This window comes from Physeter macrocephalus, chromosome 1 (assembly GCF_002837175.3).
Source record: "Physeter macrocephalus isolate SW-GA chromosome 1, ASM283717v5, whole genome shotgun sequence".
Taxonomy (NCBI): domain Eukaryota; kingdom Metazoa; phylum Chordata; class Mammalia; order Artiodactyla; family Physeteridae; genus Physeter; species Physeter macrocephalus.
This window is the reverse complement of record NC_041214.2, coordinates 118264998-118282297: the sequence shown is the minus strand read 5'-3', so window position 1 is coordinate 118282297 and position 17300 is coordinate 118264998. Positions and strand designations below refer to the sequence as shown.

The window sequence follows — 17300 nt, the reverse complement described above, 5'->3', positions numbered from 1 at the left end:
ACTCAAAATGCTATTCCCTCCAATAAGGTAAACTAGGGAGAAATTATCCTTTCCAAGGGACTGAAAGGAAAGCCTGTCTTCAACTTTGGTGGTGGGGGAGGAGTGGACATACCCTCCGAAATTTTGTAACCACAGCTAAGCCAGTATAGACCATTACAGTGAAGTTGCAGAACGTTGGAAATAAAAAACCATCTTAATAGCAGCCAGAGAGGACAAACTTTTTACCTTCAAAGGACAACAGACCGAGGATTGACCTCTGAGCATAATAATGAAAGCCAGCCTTCAGAGGAATGATGTTTTCAATGTGCTAAGAAAAGATGACTGTCAGTTCAGAAATATGTTCACCAAAATATCCTTGAAGAGCAAAAGTGAAATGGACATTTTGTTAGACAAAGAGAGAGCAAGAGTATAAGGTTGTCACCAACAATTCTGGAGGAAGAGGGAAAGTCATACTAGATGGAAGATAGAAGATACAAAAAGAAATGAAGAACAAAGAAGGTGGGAAATATTTGGGGAAAATCTAACAGTCGTTGACTATGGAAGACAGTGATAATAACATTTTATGCACTTAAAAAATGTAAGCCCCAATAAATCCCAAATACACAGTGTCAGTAGCATCTTATTTAGGAGGAAGTGTTATAAGATTCTTATATCTTTTAGGAAAAATGGTGGCGATTGCCTTAATTTAGATTTTTCTTCTACATATGCATGTTAAAATCTTTAGGGTTACCACTGAAAGAATAGAAGTAGAATGTAAAATATCTAAATCAGAAAAAGAGAGAAATGGAATGAAATTAAGATGTGATTCTTTCCTTTGAGGCTCCTTAGTATTGTTAGACAGGGTGGAGACAAGGTATGACTTTGGGGGTTGTCATGGCCCTGGTTTACACACCGTCACAGATATGTTTGGCTTCACCTTTCCTACTACCCTTCACCTTAAGGCTTGAGCTGCTTGAATTGTTTCCACACTGGAGGAACCCTAGCAAAGGCTCAGGTCATCCTGCAGTTTTCTGCTGCTGTTGCTACTACTGCCACAGATTGGGGATGCCTTTGGATGGGTGCCAACTGACAAGTAGAGGTCACCACACCTGAGTGCTTGCTGCACCTGGGCTAGGGACTCTCTGGCTTCCTTAGTACTTGCCCGGAGGGGCCAGATAACACAAACCTGAAGTGTGTGGGAGTTATCAACTCTTGGAATGGACTTTAACCAGTGAGAGGCTGGATACAGGAAGAAGCCAGTAGATTGTTCTTCATCTCTACTTCGCTAAACGCCAGTTTCTGACAAGGGTCAGTAATTTCAGACTATGGACATATCCTGAGAGACTGAGCGAAGCTGTAGCTAGCTTTATTACAAACCCTCTTATATCTGTGCTCCCTCCTTGCATGATTTACTTCCTTTTTTCTCTAACTCTTGTGTCCCTGGGACTGTACCCCTTCTATAATGTAAACTTTTGTCTTAGACTGTTTTCTAGCCATGTCAGGCTAAGACAGAGCTTTCAGACACCTAATCATAAGCTGCATTAGTGAATCCTCCAAAAAACCACCCCGCAAAAAAAGTGTAAACTAAATAAAAAAGAATGTACTACCTGTACAGATGCAGCTTTAAGGTGATTTTCTACTCCTTTCCCCACTAACAAAATTGATGCCATCTCTTGAGCTCCTTCCATATAGAAATTTGGAGCCCTGGTAGTGGCAAAGGTAAGCAATGCACATGGACTCTGCTATGACATAAAATATGTTAAGTACTATAGGAGAGGTACATAGTATGTTTGAGAAATACACGAGTCAGTCAAGTTTGGTGGAGCACAGAATATTTTGGTGAAATAATTGAGGTAGTGGTTAAAATTGAACAATTCTCTTGAGGTCTCACTATTACAGACATTTAATTAAAGCTAGGTATTTGAACTTTATTTAGTGGATGATGGGAAGCCATTACAAGTTTTTAACAGTGGGGTGACAACCAGAAAAACAACAATATGTGTGTGTGTGTGTGTGTGTGTCTCTACACACACACACACACACACACACACATACACACACACAGGTATACACAGATATTTTTGAGCAAAGAGTTTACAGAAAGTTTTCCTACTCTGCATTAGAATTTCACCTTCGGTTAGTTCTCTTGATTTGTTTCCCTGGTAACCTGACAGAAATTGTCACTTTGTTTCTAGGCTTTTGATAAAAATGACCCTGACTGGGCCTGAGTGCAGTGACACTTGTAAATGGGCATGTCCCTTGTGGGGACCCTGGAAGCTGTGCCTGTGGAGTTGTTAGAAGAGGTATAGGCTCCTGTGGGACATGGGGCTTTTAAACCAGGACAGCTCCTGCACCTGCCCAGCATGAGGCTCATCTTCTTGCACCTGAATTACCACCTGTGTGGACCACCACAAGGCCTTCCAAAAAAAAGCAGTGTCTCACCTGCCCTCTTGGCAAAAGACGTAGTTTCTGTCCTGTGTAGGATGATGCCAAATGTGGCCTGTGTGAATGTTTAGTTGAATTAGACCTGAAAATCTAATGGTTGAAAATACCACCTTAAATAAGATTAAAAAAAACCTAGAAATTATAAAAGTGATATGATTGACTATTTAAAAAAATTGTGAAACTTATATACTTAAAAAGATACTACAAATAAATTCAGAAGACAATTTAGGAAACATTTGCAAATCAGATGGCAGATAAAGGGTTAATATTCAAAATATGAAAATACATCTTACCTGTTAGTAAGAAAAATATAAATAGTGCAATGAAAAAAAAAAGGTCAAACGATAAGAATAGGCAGTTGACAGAAAAGCAAAACCAAATGATGACTAGACAAATGAAAAGAATTGTGTTAGACAGCAAGGATTATACTACAGCATAACAAGCCATATCAGACTAATAATAAAACTTACTTCTGTGAGAGTTTGGTGGTGGGACTAAAACTAAAAAGTCCCCTACCCAAACCTATCTATTGCTCTGGTAATATCCCGTTAATAATAAAAGCATATTATGAAATTACACTTCTATAAAGATGCTTATTGAATGTTATTATTAGTGACAATAGTGTGAATGCCCAACAATTAGCAATGGTTGAATAAAGGAGGACACATGTTTTTCTGTGTACTATTTATCAGCCTTTAAAAATGATTTATATATCTACTGATTGACTTGGTGGTATTGCCTTTGAAATATTGGCATATATGGAGAGTAATGGGACAGAGAAGTGTGTAAAATATAATCCTGGGTATGTAGACAATTATATAAGCATATGTATATGGGGTAGTTGGGCAGTTGGTGGAGGGGGTAGATGAAGAGTAAGGTGAAAAATCACACTACAAAAATATATAATTCCATTTATATAAGTTTTATATGTGCATATAGGCATAAAGAAATATGGTATGATTATCAAAATGTTAGATGGTGCTTATCTGAAGATAATGGGTTTTAGGTAATTTTTAAAGTTTTTTATATTTTTATGCATTTAAAAATATGCTTGTCTTTAAATATATATTATATGAAATTTATGTCACTACATAATAAATATATATAAATATTTATAAATATATATTTAAATAAAGGAAGAACAAAGCAACTATTTTATTAGGGAGAGAACCATTTGCTAAATGCCTTCTATTACTGAGAAGCAGCATGGCATGGTGCTTAAAAGTAAGTAGGGCTCTGGAACCAAGTGTCTTGGTTTCCTGCTCTGTGAACCTGGGCAAATTACTTAACCTCTCTTGGCCTCAGTTTCCTTATCAGTAAAACAGAAAACATAATAAAATTATCTCATAGGTTTGTGAGTATTAAATGTGTTACTACATGTAAAGTCTTAGAACAGTGCTTAGCCTTTAATAGGGACTCAAGAATTGTTAGTAATTATTATAAACTGTTGTTACTACTTTTGCAGTCCTATGCTAGTTACGTTACTAAAATATCACAATTACTTTTTTATTCCAGTTTCATTGAGATGTAATTGACATACTGTACTGTATAAGTTTAGGGTGTAGCATTTAATCTTAATCATTTTGTAAGGTAGAGGTGGTAAAATTTCTCCTGTGTCCTCTTAGGGCTTCTGGCTGTGACCAACATAAGACAGAGTAACAGGAGTCAAGCATACAGATTTTTTTCTCTTGGCCTTGACGCCGTGTTTCTGGTGATAAGAATGTTTCTTTCCTCCTGGTATAGGGAGAGTATCTTTCACATGGGAGTACACCTCCTGCTTTCAGGAAGAAAAAGAAAGGTCAGAATGCCCTTCGTGCATCAGCTGTTATTCAAGTGCCTTTAACTCAAAATAATCAATATGTCAGAGCAGCATATTTTGAAGTGGTGTGTTCTGAACCCCTTCACTAGGGACAGTCCCCATTTTCCAAATAAGGAAACTGAGACTCTTGAGGAGAGCTAAGTAAGTTCCCCAAAGTCTCACAGCTCATAATTTGAACCCATGTCTTTCTTATCATAAAGCCAATTACACTTTACATGCTTTTTTCCACATACCACATTTCGTTTATTTAAAATGAAAGTGTTCTGTCCTAGAAGGAACTTTATATATCATTTACTCTTACGAATATATCATTTACTCTTAAGAGCTTTAGGAGAGGACTGTGTCTGAGGTATTGGTTGTATAGCATATCTTTAGGAATCCATAATTCTCTAAAGATTTTCATCTTCAGAATGAAATTTGAATGAGTAAATGGTGAGAGCTTCTGAGAGGCTCTGTAGGCATGACTCTGGTAAATGTTTTATGAGGTGTTTGTGAGTGTATTTCTGTTTTTAAACATAAGAGAATCATAATGTTTACCTCTGAGCCCTATTTCTGCATAATTATGGTGAACCAATTTGTTTCTGAAATTTATTTGATCAAAAGTGGAAATTTAACAATTCCTTTGTGTTCGTTTTAAAACTTTTTAATCCTTTACATTTAGGTTATCTTCATTGTAATGAATACGATAGTCTGAGATTGAGGTGGCTGAGGCAGACGTTAGAATCTTTCATCCCACAGCCTTTGGTAAATGTAATTAAAGTGTCTGAATTGGACGGCAGAGAAATGGGAGACGCCCAGCGTGACACGTTTGACAAGGTACTTTTATTACATTGTGACAGACTGATAGACTCCCAGTGATACCACTGTTATGTTGCTTTGTTGTTGTTGTTTTCCATCTGCTTCCAGACATAGCCTCATACCATTTCTCATTACCCTGGGAAATTTTGATAAAGTGAACATGGAAGCAGTTTTCATTTGATGGTCAGCATGTTCAAAGGAAGCGGAAACATTGAGATTGGGGATTAGGGAATGCTTTTTATTTCCAGGTACCTCAAAGATACTCAGGAAGAGATAAGATATTATTTGGGTCAGTACTCAAACATGTGCACAGTATTGCTTTAATTCGGTAACATTTCATATCAGAGTATGACAGTTGAAGGAAAAGAAAGCATTTCAGTAAACTGAAGTTGAATTATTAGTTCTTAAAAATAAATGCTGAGAATTCAGAAGTATAGTAACATCTGTTTAAAATGAATCACTTTTGTAAAAGTTTTTTCTGTCATCAAAATATGAAATATTGGTAGATATTAGTAGACTGTTAGTCCTCTCATTCCCTCTCCCCACTAAAAAACCCAAACACTGAAAGTGCACAGGAAATTTTTCTGTCAAGTATTAGTGAAGAAATGTCATAAAGAACTTACCAAGGTGTATTTTCGGTTTTAAAATAAATTTATTTATTTATTTGCTACTTTTTGTCATGATTTACTTAGCTTCCCTATATACTTTGTGTCTGAGGATATATTTTCAGTTCATATTTGCATTACGTGTCCTTTTTTTTCTGTAGGTGTTAGTTGATGCTCCGTGTTCAAATGATCGAAGTTGGTTGTTCTCTTCTGATTCTCAGAATGCAGCCTGTAGGATAAGCCAAAGGAGGAATTTGCCTCTTCTACAGATAGAACTCTTAAGGTGAGGGCTATTAATATAAAAGCTTACTTCGGTTTCTAATATAATTTAGTTAGGCATGACAAAACATGACACAGGGCAGCTCCCAAATGGAGGGTTTCCTGTGTAGGTGTCAATAATGAATCCTCCAAAGTCTGCACCCAGAAAATTCTCAACCTCTTCCCTTCCCACTCTTGTATTATAGTGTCACCTCTGCCCTCTCCATCCCCCCAGCCCCTCAATGAAATCTGGTGTTGCTGTACATTGTCTTTTAAAGGACACAACTGATTTTACTATGGTTTAAAGCTGTTTGCTTATCAGGACCATCCTGAGCATAGGATTCATCACCATACTCTTTCACCAGAATATGAGCAGCCCCCATAAGAGTAGCTTTGGACCAGGACACATTTTTATTAGTAATGAACACATTGTTCTGGGTAAGTAGGAAGTTGTAGTTTGTTGTTAGCACTTATCTCTCCTCTAAGAATTTTCCAGAAGGGCATGACCACGAGAGACACTTGGTTTCTTCAGAACAGAGCCATTTTGGTACATCCTGTCCTGATTTCAAAAGAAATTTATACTTATACCCTAGTCCCAAGTAATTCCTACTGTTTAATGTGGAACAAAAATTCTTTGGACTATTTAAAGTATAGTTAAGTGATAACTTATCACTCATTACTTCTTACATGTGGAATGATCTTACATGTGGAATGAGAATGAGTGACGGTTTATATGCACTGCTGACAACATGCTTTACTTCCAACTTCTGATTGACTCACAACAGTGAACATATGCCATTACCAAAGTATTACAACCAGTACTAATACATGGTCTTGTTTTTGTACCAGATTATGTCTCAGCTCATTCTGGTGATTCCAGGTAGCACCAACCAGCGGGTTCTTAAACATTTTTCATCTGGCAGTTAGACTATTTGTTTGTATTTTTCCAAGGTCAGCCTTTCATTTACTGAAACCCTGAGATACTTTGAGAATTCTATGCCACCTTTCCCTTCTACCTCTTGGGGTGTCGCATTGATCCAGCTCTAAGTCTTTTTTTCTTACTTAAACTTTCTCGATCTGGCTCTTTAGTTAATTATTCCTGTTACTTTGGGCTTTGCCATTGTGATGCCTTACACCAACAGATACTAAATCTTATGGTGGCTTATTAGCATTGTGACCTCTAATTTTTTTTTAAGCTGTAAGCAACCAGGCTTCCTGAGGATATCATTTTTCTTCCCTCTCATGAAAACTGTATATATAGAGAGAAATACGTTAAAAAAAAACAAAAACTGCTGTTATTGTGTGAACATTTTTCTGAAACTGGCTCCTTTTTGTTCTTAATATTTCTCGAAGTCTTTTCCTTATAAACCTACTTTGTTCTCTTCACTCCCCACAGTAAAGCCAAATCTGATCTGAAATGTAAATCCAATCATGTCGTTCTCCTGTTTGAAGTCTGCAGTGGTTCCCCGTTACTGTTAAGATTTCAGATTCCTTAGTATGATATTCACATCTTCTTTGAATATGGTTCCTTATTCTGAGGCCAGTGCATTTCCTGTTTCTTATGCTTAAGAGTTCTTCTAACTCATTCTCCCCGTTCTCTTGGCTATCTCTACTGGTTCTTTGGGAATCAGCTCTGAGATCTCCTTATTGAAGCCGAACCTAACTCCCTAGGACTGGGATTGGTATTCCCCTCATGTCCTTACCTTCATTTAAAAATATATTGTTTGTCAGTTCCTCTTGCTGGACATCTACCTAGTACTTGTCTCTTTCTTCAACAAGACTGTAAGCCCCATGGGAGAAGGGATTGTCTTATTTTTTTTTCCCCAATATGCAATTTGGTGTCTGCCATGTAGAAGGGGGTTCAGTAAATAATTGTTTAAAAACACTAAATTACAAGGGCTGAATATTTAGAATTTACACATGTAATTAAATTTATAGCAAAGTTAATCTGACAAAAATAATGACATAATCATTATTGTACTGCATGGTAATTAGGCATAAAAGCAATTCACATAATTTATTTTGATTAGTATTGCATTTACATAACCAAAGCATGGTTTTAGTTTCAGTTTAGTTTTTTCCCCCATTTAATACATATCCCTTAACATCGTATAGCATTTTGATCATCATCACAAAAATCATGCATCTGAGTAAACCTCACATCCACACTGTCTTGTGCCCTAACAAGTGAGGCTCTCCCATCATCTTATTCTCCAAAAGAAATGGTGTTAGCATCACATCACTTTAGTAGCATATTAACAGGATGCAAAATTGACATCTCAATCACAATGGGTGTAGGTTTTCATGTAATTATACGTGATTGGGAAAGATCATCACACCAGCCCCCTCCCATTCTTTTCCTTGAGCAGCTACTCTGCATTCCCTGCCTCTGATGCCTGGTCTGTGTGAGAGGTTTAGGAGCCACTTGAGGCAGCTGAAACTCTGAGCCCCTTGGCTGTGTGATTATGATGATAAAAGGGAAAGAGCGTGATACACAAGCTATAGTCACAGATAATGGTTCTAATTCCCTAACGTCTACAAATTTGGGGGTTAAAAAGATAAAGGAAAAAGTGATAATGCCACCCACAATCTCTCTTTTATCTCCTGCCCCTGACTCCAAAAAAGACTATAGTAATTTTCTCATCAGGTATAGCTCTTTTACTATATCACATACAAAGAAGTTTCTCTTATTTTCTTCCAAATCTTCCTCATATAGTTATTGCCTTGTCATCCTTTAATAAAAGGCAGTCCTTTATTCCACAGTAAGAAATAGAGGGTTTTAAATGCAAGCATATGCAAGAGAATAAATACATTGATGTGTATGAGTTTTAGTTAAAAGTATAAAGGATTGATATCAGATCCTTATTTGCATTTGCAAAGAACAATTAGAAAGCAAGCAAGCAAATATTGCCTAGCTTGATATTATAGACAGAAGATGGCACTCAGAAGGGAGAAAAGAAGTGAGAAGGATAGTTGAGTGGCAAATAAGGAAAGCTTTTTGTTTGTACTATTTTGTCGAAGACTCAATTTGTATGTTTCTGCATGTCTGCTGACAGATATGGTGCTCAAAGATATTTTATAGTTTCCATGGTTATTATTCATTCACTTTACCAGAAATCATTCATATTTACATTAAATAGGCAACCTGCATAGTATTCAGAATTTTAGCTTCTGAAAAACCAATATTCTATTACCAAATATTCTACAGCCAAACGTTAATCTTACACGTTTTTATGAATGTGATACATCAATGAAAATCAATACTTTCATAGAAGTTCCTGATGTTAAACTTTTTAAAAGGAGTAATGTAGATATGTAATAGTTTTTTAGAAATTCTTTAAAAAAGTTAATGCATGTATATAATTATATATAATCGTGAAAATAGTAATCTGATTTTATTTTGGCATGAAAAGCATATTGGAAGGCCCACGATGACAGGAAATCCCAAACCATATCAGTTTATTGTACACTTATTGGGGACTCTTCAGTTTATCCATACAGAGATGGAAAAATTAGAATCTTCTATTTAATTTATACAACATGAACATATAGGTTATATACAACTCTCACATGCTTCAGAAGATGAGAAAGTGGGACAAGGATATAGGGAATAATTGAGTGTAAGCCAGTTCTATTAATGAAGTGCCATTTGAAAGTATACCTTTATTATCTTTTCTCAAAGTAATTTCTGAGACGAGTCATTTCTGTTACATACTATGTATGTGCACACTACATAATCAGATTCTCTTGCCTCATTTTTATTTAAATATATTAGGAAAAACTAAATGGGATAATATACTAAAAATGATATATACATAGTCTTTTTAGAAAGTGGCTAAGTTTGTGCAAGAGAAGTTTACATTTTTAGGTGAGAAAGCATGAACTGAAGAGTATGATTTATAACAAAAATATAAGTATCTTATTGCAGTAGTGTATCATGTCACCCATTTCCTTGGAGGAAATCAATCACATTTAAAATACTGACCCCCTCTGGTTTTCTTTTCTCACTACTTGACAAGTAAAATCCAATTTGTGAACTCATTGAAAAAGGAAGCTTAGATTATTTGATAATGGTTTGAAAATTTGTAAAAATCACCCAGATGAGAGTCCTTAAAAAGTGTTACTCTTACAACAAGAGTTATGTTTTAAAAGAAACATTAAAAAATCAACAACATCTCTTCTGTCATGCTCTTGAGCTGAGGTACGGGATACTTCGTGCCTTTAGAGCATGGTCTTCATCATTCATCAACACAGTGACCAAAAAGTTTATATGTACATATTGGAAATGTAATCTTTGGACATAATGTTCTATCAGAATGGAAGATTTCCACCACTCTTTTGGCAATGTATATATTTTCTTTATAAAGTTTAACTAATTCAGTTAACTTTGCATATATAAATGCATATCCCTCATATGCTTAGTCATATGTTTGGAATCCAGAAAACAAAAGCTAAACACTATTAATACTACCACTACTATCACTACTACTACGAATTCTCTTTCACCTTCCCCTCTTCCTCCACCTTTTCCTCCTCTTCCTCTTCCTTCTTCTTTTTTCTTTAAGTTAGGTGGCAGGAGTCAGAGGTGCTGAGATTAAAAAGCTGTAATTTGTTTGGGCAAAGTACATGTTTCTTTTTTATAAGAGTTGATAGATCAAAATATTCCACATTAAATGAAATTGTAAAGGGTTGAGAAGACATCCATAGCTATAGTTTATAGCCATTTTACTTTAAATCATAGAAAGACGTTTCAAGGGTAGATTGACAGTGTAAAATACAGTGTTGAAAGTAAGCTTTTATCAACATTTGTTAAATATCTACTTTGTGTCAGGAACTTTGCTAGGCACTGAAGATACTAAAATATATATGAAACGATTCTTATTTTCAAGATCCTCAGGGCAATTATCATAAAATATGGTAAGAATTTGGTAATAGAAGGAATAGTTAGGGTGCAGAGGATGCAAAAGGAGGTACACCTAACTTTGCTCAGGTTAAAGATGGGGTGTGGGAATAAGAAGATATATTTTACAAAATAAGCAATAGATAAATATTTAAACTGAAGATATTTTTCTAATAATTTTTCCTGATCATGAAAGTAATCTAGTCTCATGAAGCATTTGGAACATACAAAGAAATATAAAGAAGAAAATAAGCCATCCATAGAAAGAAGCTATTATTATTTGGACTGATTTCCTTTGACTGAATATAGTATTTACAACAACGGAAATCATAGTGATAAATAATTTGATATATTTTTCCATTTAATTTATTAGGAACATTTTAATTATTAAATAGTCTTTGAAAACATACTTTTCAGGGTCTTCCCTGGTGGCGCAGTGGTTGAGAGTCCGCCTGCCGATGCAGGGGACACGGGTTCGTGCCCCGTTCCGGGAAGATCCCACATGCCACGGAGCAGCTGGGCCCATGAGCCATGGCCGCTGAGCCTGCGCGTCCGGAGCCTGTGCTCCGCAATGAGAGAGGCCACAACAGTGAGAGGCCCGCATACCGCAAAAAACAAAAAACAAACAAACAAAAAATAACACACTTTTCAAATGGCTACATCATATTAAGTCACTTATTCATTCATTCATTTATTCAGGTAGTTAAGAGTATCAAAGACTGCTCTTTCTAATGATGGAATATCATTAATGCAAGAAATAGTTACAAAAACATATCCTAATGGGGATTAAAACATCAGCTTTGGGCTTCCCTGGTGGCGCAGTGGTTGAGAATCCGCCTGCCGATGCAGTGGACATGGGTTCGTGCCCCGGTCCGGGAAGATCCCATATGCCGCGGAGCGGCTAGGCCCGTGAGCCATGGCCACTGAGCCTGTGCGTCCGGAGCCTGTGCTCCACAACGGGAGAGGCCACAACAGTGAGAGGCCCGCATACCGCAAAACAAACAAACAAACAAACAAAAACAAAACACACACACAAAAAAAACATCAGCTTTTTTAATGATCCAGGCAAGAGCTTGTTAACTCTTTGGGGAAGGAGTTAGCAGCTGGCCTGTGATCCATTTCTCTTTTGATTTCCAGGGAGACACTCCCACAGAAAGAAAGAAGGCAGGTGACCCAGTTAAACATGTTGACAACTGACCCCCTATTGGTAAATAGACTAATGAATTTTGCTAAGAGGAGAACTCTTACTCATAGCATACTTTCAGCAGAGTGTCCCTGGTTAGGATCGCCTGTGGTAAACACAGCCTAGAATCTGTAGATTTATGAGACATGTCTTCCTGGAGAATGGAGAATGTCTTCCAATATACCTCAGCTCCCTAAGGTATATTAGAGATGTGATATAACCTAAATGTTCCCCTTTGTATTAGGTGACCTGTCAACTTTGCTTATAGAAATCATCTGTTATTCTGAGCTAGAAGCAACACTTCGGAAGCCACATTGGATGTTCCTGCTTCTTTTGTGCCAGTTGATTGCTTATATACTTGAAATTATTTTAGTAAAGCTAGATAGTAGGTAAGATCTCTGGTTCAGGAGAATCTGATTTGACAGTCCAGTCCTTTGTGTAGGCTCATCCCTAAACCCCAGCCAGCCGTCTCTGATGAAACTAAATTGAGGAACATGATTTGGACCTGAGTCCCAAGTGCAAGGCTCTTATTCCAGTCCCACATCTAAGTCTTGGAACTCAATCAACTCATCCAGCCAACTGTTAGAAAGTAATAGCTCTTCTCCTTTTAGACTCTGCATGGAAACATGATTAAAAAGATGAAGGGAAAGTATTAAGAATTTCTTAATGTGGGAAAATCCCGTATAAATAGAATAAAAATTCTTGGCTATAATCTTAAAAAAAAAAAAAAAAAAAAAAGAAGGGATAGGATCCAATGTGACAGAGCTCAGGCAGGTCCAAGAGAACAAGAGGTTGTGATGCTCATGAAAAGTGAGTTTTTTCCATTTTGGCTCTATCCACTAGTAAAAATAATAATAATAAATGCCATTCATTGACTGCATTAGCTACTTCTTCTCTCCTTGTTTGAAGAGACTCAAGTACATAGGTAGAGAGACTCTTGAATTGTTCACTCCAGCAAACTGCCTACCCGCTACCTTGTGGGTGGATTAGGAGGAATCTCCTCCTTTATAGAAACTTGAGGCAAGGATGGTGATTGTTTTCCTTTAACCATTTATTCTTTCTGTAAGTATTTATTGGGTACCACCAGGCACCAGTGGTAAACAGGGCAAATTCAAACCTTGTTTGACTTGGCTACAGTTATTGTTGTGAGTACTTAACTGTCCATCATTTCTGATTCAGGAGTCTCATGTCTTCTGTCAACATCCATGAAACCGGTGGGCTAACTAAAAAGCTTGCAAGCAAGATGAAATATCAGCCCCTTCACAGTTTCTGACATTATAGTACAAATACCTTCTCCCATATTATGGCTTGCCCTTTTACTCTTTTTGGTGGTTATTGTTTGTTTGTTTTTCACAAAGATAGGTTATTACTTTTTATGTAAGTTATTATACCTGTATTTTTCTTTATGTTAATGCTGTCTTTGTGTCCTATTTAAGAAGTCTGTCCTTTTTCTAGTACTCTGACTGTGACCTCTGTCATAAATCAAATGTCCACATTAGCATGGGTCTGACTTCATTCTACTTAATTGCTTTATTGATCCTTGAGCCAGTGCTACATTAACTTAAATACCATAGTATTGGGTTGGGCAAAGAGTTCGTTCGGTTTTTTCTGTAAGAAGGCTCTAGTAGCGCTTAGTTGTCTTTAAGTTCGTTCGAAACAATTTTGTTAGATTGTACTGTGACAGCTGTCATATCACAGTGCATTCAAAAATAACTTACACAAAAATAAATAAATAAATAAAAATAACATAAAAATTGGTGAATTTTTTGTGTAGCCATTTTAATATTGAAGAAAAAAAGCAACATTTTCAGCATATTATAATTTATTATTTCAAGAAAGGTAAAAACGCAACTGAAATGCAAAAAAAAAAGATTTGTGCAGTGTGTGGAGAAGGTGCTGTGACTGATTGAATGTGTCAAAAGTGGTTTGTGAAGTTTCGTGCTGGAGATTTCTCGTTGGATGATGCTCCTTGGTCTGGTAGACCAGGTGAAGTAGATAGCGATCAAATCGAGACATAATTGAGAACAATCACCGTTATACCATGTGGGAGACAACCAACATACTCAAAATATCCAAATCAAGTGTTGAAAATCATTTATACCAGCTTGGTTATGTTAATCGCTTTGAGGTTTGGGTTCCATGTAAGTTAAGCGAAATGAACCTTGACTGTATTTCCTCATGTGATTCTCTACTACTGAAACATAACGAAAACATTCCGTTTTTAAAACAAATTATGACGGGCGATGAAAAATGGATACTGTACAATGATGTGGAATGGAAGAGATTGTGGGGCAAGCAAAATGAACCACCACCAACCACACCAAAGGCCGGTCTTCATCCAGTGAAGGTGATGTTGTGTATATGGTGGGATTGGAAGGGAGTCCTCTATTATGAGCTCCTTCCAGAAAACCAGACGATTAATTCCATCAAGTGCTGCTCCCAATTAGGCCAACTGAAAGCAGCACTTGATGAAAAGCATCTGGAATTAGTCAACAGAAAATGCATAATCTTCCATCAGGATAATGCAAGACTGCATGTTTCTTTGATGACCAGGCAAAAACTGTTACAGCTTGACTGGGAAGTTCTGACTCATCTGCCATATTCACCAGACATTGCACCTTTGGATCTCCATTTATTTAGGTCTTTACAAAATTCTCTTAATGGAAAAAATTTCTATTCCCTGGAAGACTGTAAAAGGCACCTGGAACAGTTCTTTGCCCAAAAAGATAAAAAGTTTGGGAAGATGGAATTATGAAGTTGCCTGAAAAATGGCAGAAGGTAGTGGAACAAAACGGTGAATATGTTGTTCAATAAAGTTCTTGGTGAAAATGTGTCTTTTATTTTTACTTGAAAACCGAAGGAACTTTTTGGCCAACCCAATATTAGCATCATAATAATTAGGTACAAATCTTCCCTTGTTTTTTTGTTTCATTTTGTTTTGTTAAGAGTATCTTGCCTATTTTTGACCCCTTTGCATTTCTATATATATTTTATTTATTTATTTACATATATCCATTTTGTTTTTTAGATTCTTTTCCCATATAGGCCATTACAGAGTATTGAGTAGACTTCCCTGTGCTATACAGCAGTTTCTTGTTAGTTATCTATTTTATATTTAGTAGTGTGTGTATGTCAATCCCAATCTCCCAATTTATCCCTCCCCACCTTATCCCCTGGTAGCCATAAATTTGTTTTCTACATCCGTGGCTCTATTTCTGTTTTGTAAATAAGTTCATTTGTACCCTTTTTTTTTTTAGATTCCACATATAAGCGATATCATATATTTGTCTTTCTGTGTCTGACTTACTTCATTCAGTATGCAACCTCTAGGTCCATACATGTTGCTGAAAATGGCATTATTTCATTCTTTTTTATGACTAAGTAATATTCCATTGTATATATGTATGACATCTTCTTTATCCATTCCTCTGATGATAGACATTTACATTGCTTCCATGTACTGGCTATTGTAAATGGTGCTGCAATGAACATTGGGGTGCATGTATCTTTTCAAATTACGGTTTTCTCTGGGTATATGCCCAGGAGTGGGATTGCTGGGTTATATGGTAGTTCTATTTTTAGTTTTTTAAGGAACCGCCATACTGTTCTCCATAGTGTCTGTGCCAATTTACATTCCCACCAACAGTGTAGGAGGGTTCCCTTTTCTCCACACCCTCTCCAGCATTTATTGTTTGTAGATTTTTTGATAATATGGCCATTCTGACTGGTGTGAGGTGATGCCTCATTATAGTTTTGATTTGCATTTCTTTAATAATTAGTGATGTTGAGCATCTTTTCATGTGCTTCTGGCCAGCTGTATGTCTTCTTTGGAGAAATGTCTATTTAGGTCTTCTGCCCATTTTTTGATTGGGTTATTTGTTTTTTTGACATTGAGGTGCATGAGCTGTTTGTATATTTTGGAGATTAATCCCTTTTTGGTTGCTTCATCTGCAAATATTTTCTCCCATTCTGAGGGTTGTCTTTTTGTTTTATGGTTTCATTTGCCGTGCAAAGTCTTTTAAGTTTAATTTGATCCTATTTGTTTATTTTTGTTTTTATTTTCATTACTCTAGGAGGTGGATCAAAAAAGATCTTGCTGTGATTTCTGTCAAAGAGTGTTCTGCCTATGTTTTCCTCTAAGAGTTTTATAGTGTCTGGTCTTACATTTAGGTCTTTAATCCATTTTGAGTTTATTTTTGTGTATTGTGTTAGGGAGTGTTCTAATTTCATTTTTTTACATGTAGCTGTCCAGTTTTCCCAGCATGACTTATTGAAGAGACTGCCTTTTCTCCATTATATATTCTTGCCTTCTTTGATAGATTAGGTCACCATAGGTGCGTGGGTTTATCTCTGGGCTTTTTGTCCTGTTCCATTTATCTATATTTCTGGTTTTGTGCCAGTACCATACTGTTTTGATTACTGTAGCTTTGTAGTATAGTCTGAGAAGTCAGGGAGCCTGATTCCTCCAGCTCCATTCTTCTTTCTCAAGATTGCTTTGTCTATTCAGGGTCTTTTGTGTTTCCATACAGATTCCATATATATTTTAGAATCAGCTTGTCAGGTTTCCTGAAAAACTTGTTGAAATTTTGATTGGAATTACATTAAGCCTATCAATTTGGAGAGTTTAGACATTTTCCATGATTTCATGATACTGGTAAATTTGTTAAGTCTAAAAATTTGTCTATAGATTCTTTTGGATTTACAACTAAACTTTCATAATTACATAATATATAGAAATAGATATATGTAATTTTTCTAGAATCTGCATGATAATATTTTGCTTAGGATTTTTCCATTTGTGTTAGTAAGTAAGACTGGCCTATCATTTTTCATTCTTGAAATATTATTAGAGTTTAGAGTCAAGGTTATACTAGCTTCATAAAATGAATTGAGGAGTGGGCTCTCCTTTATATACTCTGGAATAGTTTATGTAACATTGCAATTATTTTTTTTTCCTTATATGTTTGATAGAACTGCAGTTGAAGCCATGTAGTCCTGGAGTTTTCTTTGTGGGATGAATTTTGACCATTGATATGGTTTCTTTAATGGTTACAATACTCTTAAGTTTCCTCTTTCTCCTTGAATTAGTTCCATGAGTTTGGAGGGATTTTGTTTATTTGTGTTTTTAGTAATTTTCCCCTTTCATCGAAGTCTACAAACTTGTTGCCTTACAGTTATGCACAGTATCTCCTTGTTATCTTTTTAATATTTGTAGGATTTATAATGTCTTCTTTTTTTTTTTTTTTGCGGTACGCGGGCCTCTCATTGCTGTGGCCTCTCCCGTTGCGGAGCACAGGCTCTGGACGCACAGAC

At 36.2% G+C, this 17300-nt stretch overlaps 1 protein-coding gene across 1 annotated transcript in view; it reads left to right on the top strand.

The window, feature by feature from the left end:
- The window catches only part of NSUN3 (NOP2/Sun RNA methyltransferase 3), a 59224-nt gene that overhangs the window by 15207 nt on the left and 26717 nt on the right, over positions 1–17300 (top strand). The window contains exons 4-5 of the mRNA XM_007101618.4: positions 4905–5059; positions 5808–5929. Coding sequence (XP_007101680.2) covers positions 4905–5059; positions 5808–5929 — 277 coding nt within the window. The remainder of the gene's footprint in view (positions 1–4904; positions 5060–5807; positions 5930–17300) is intronic.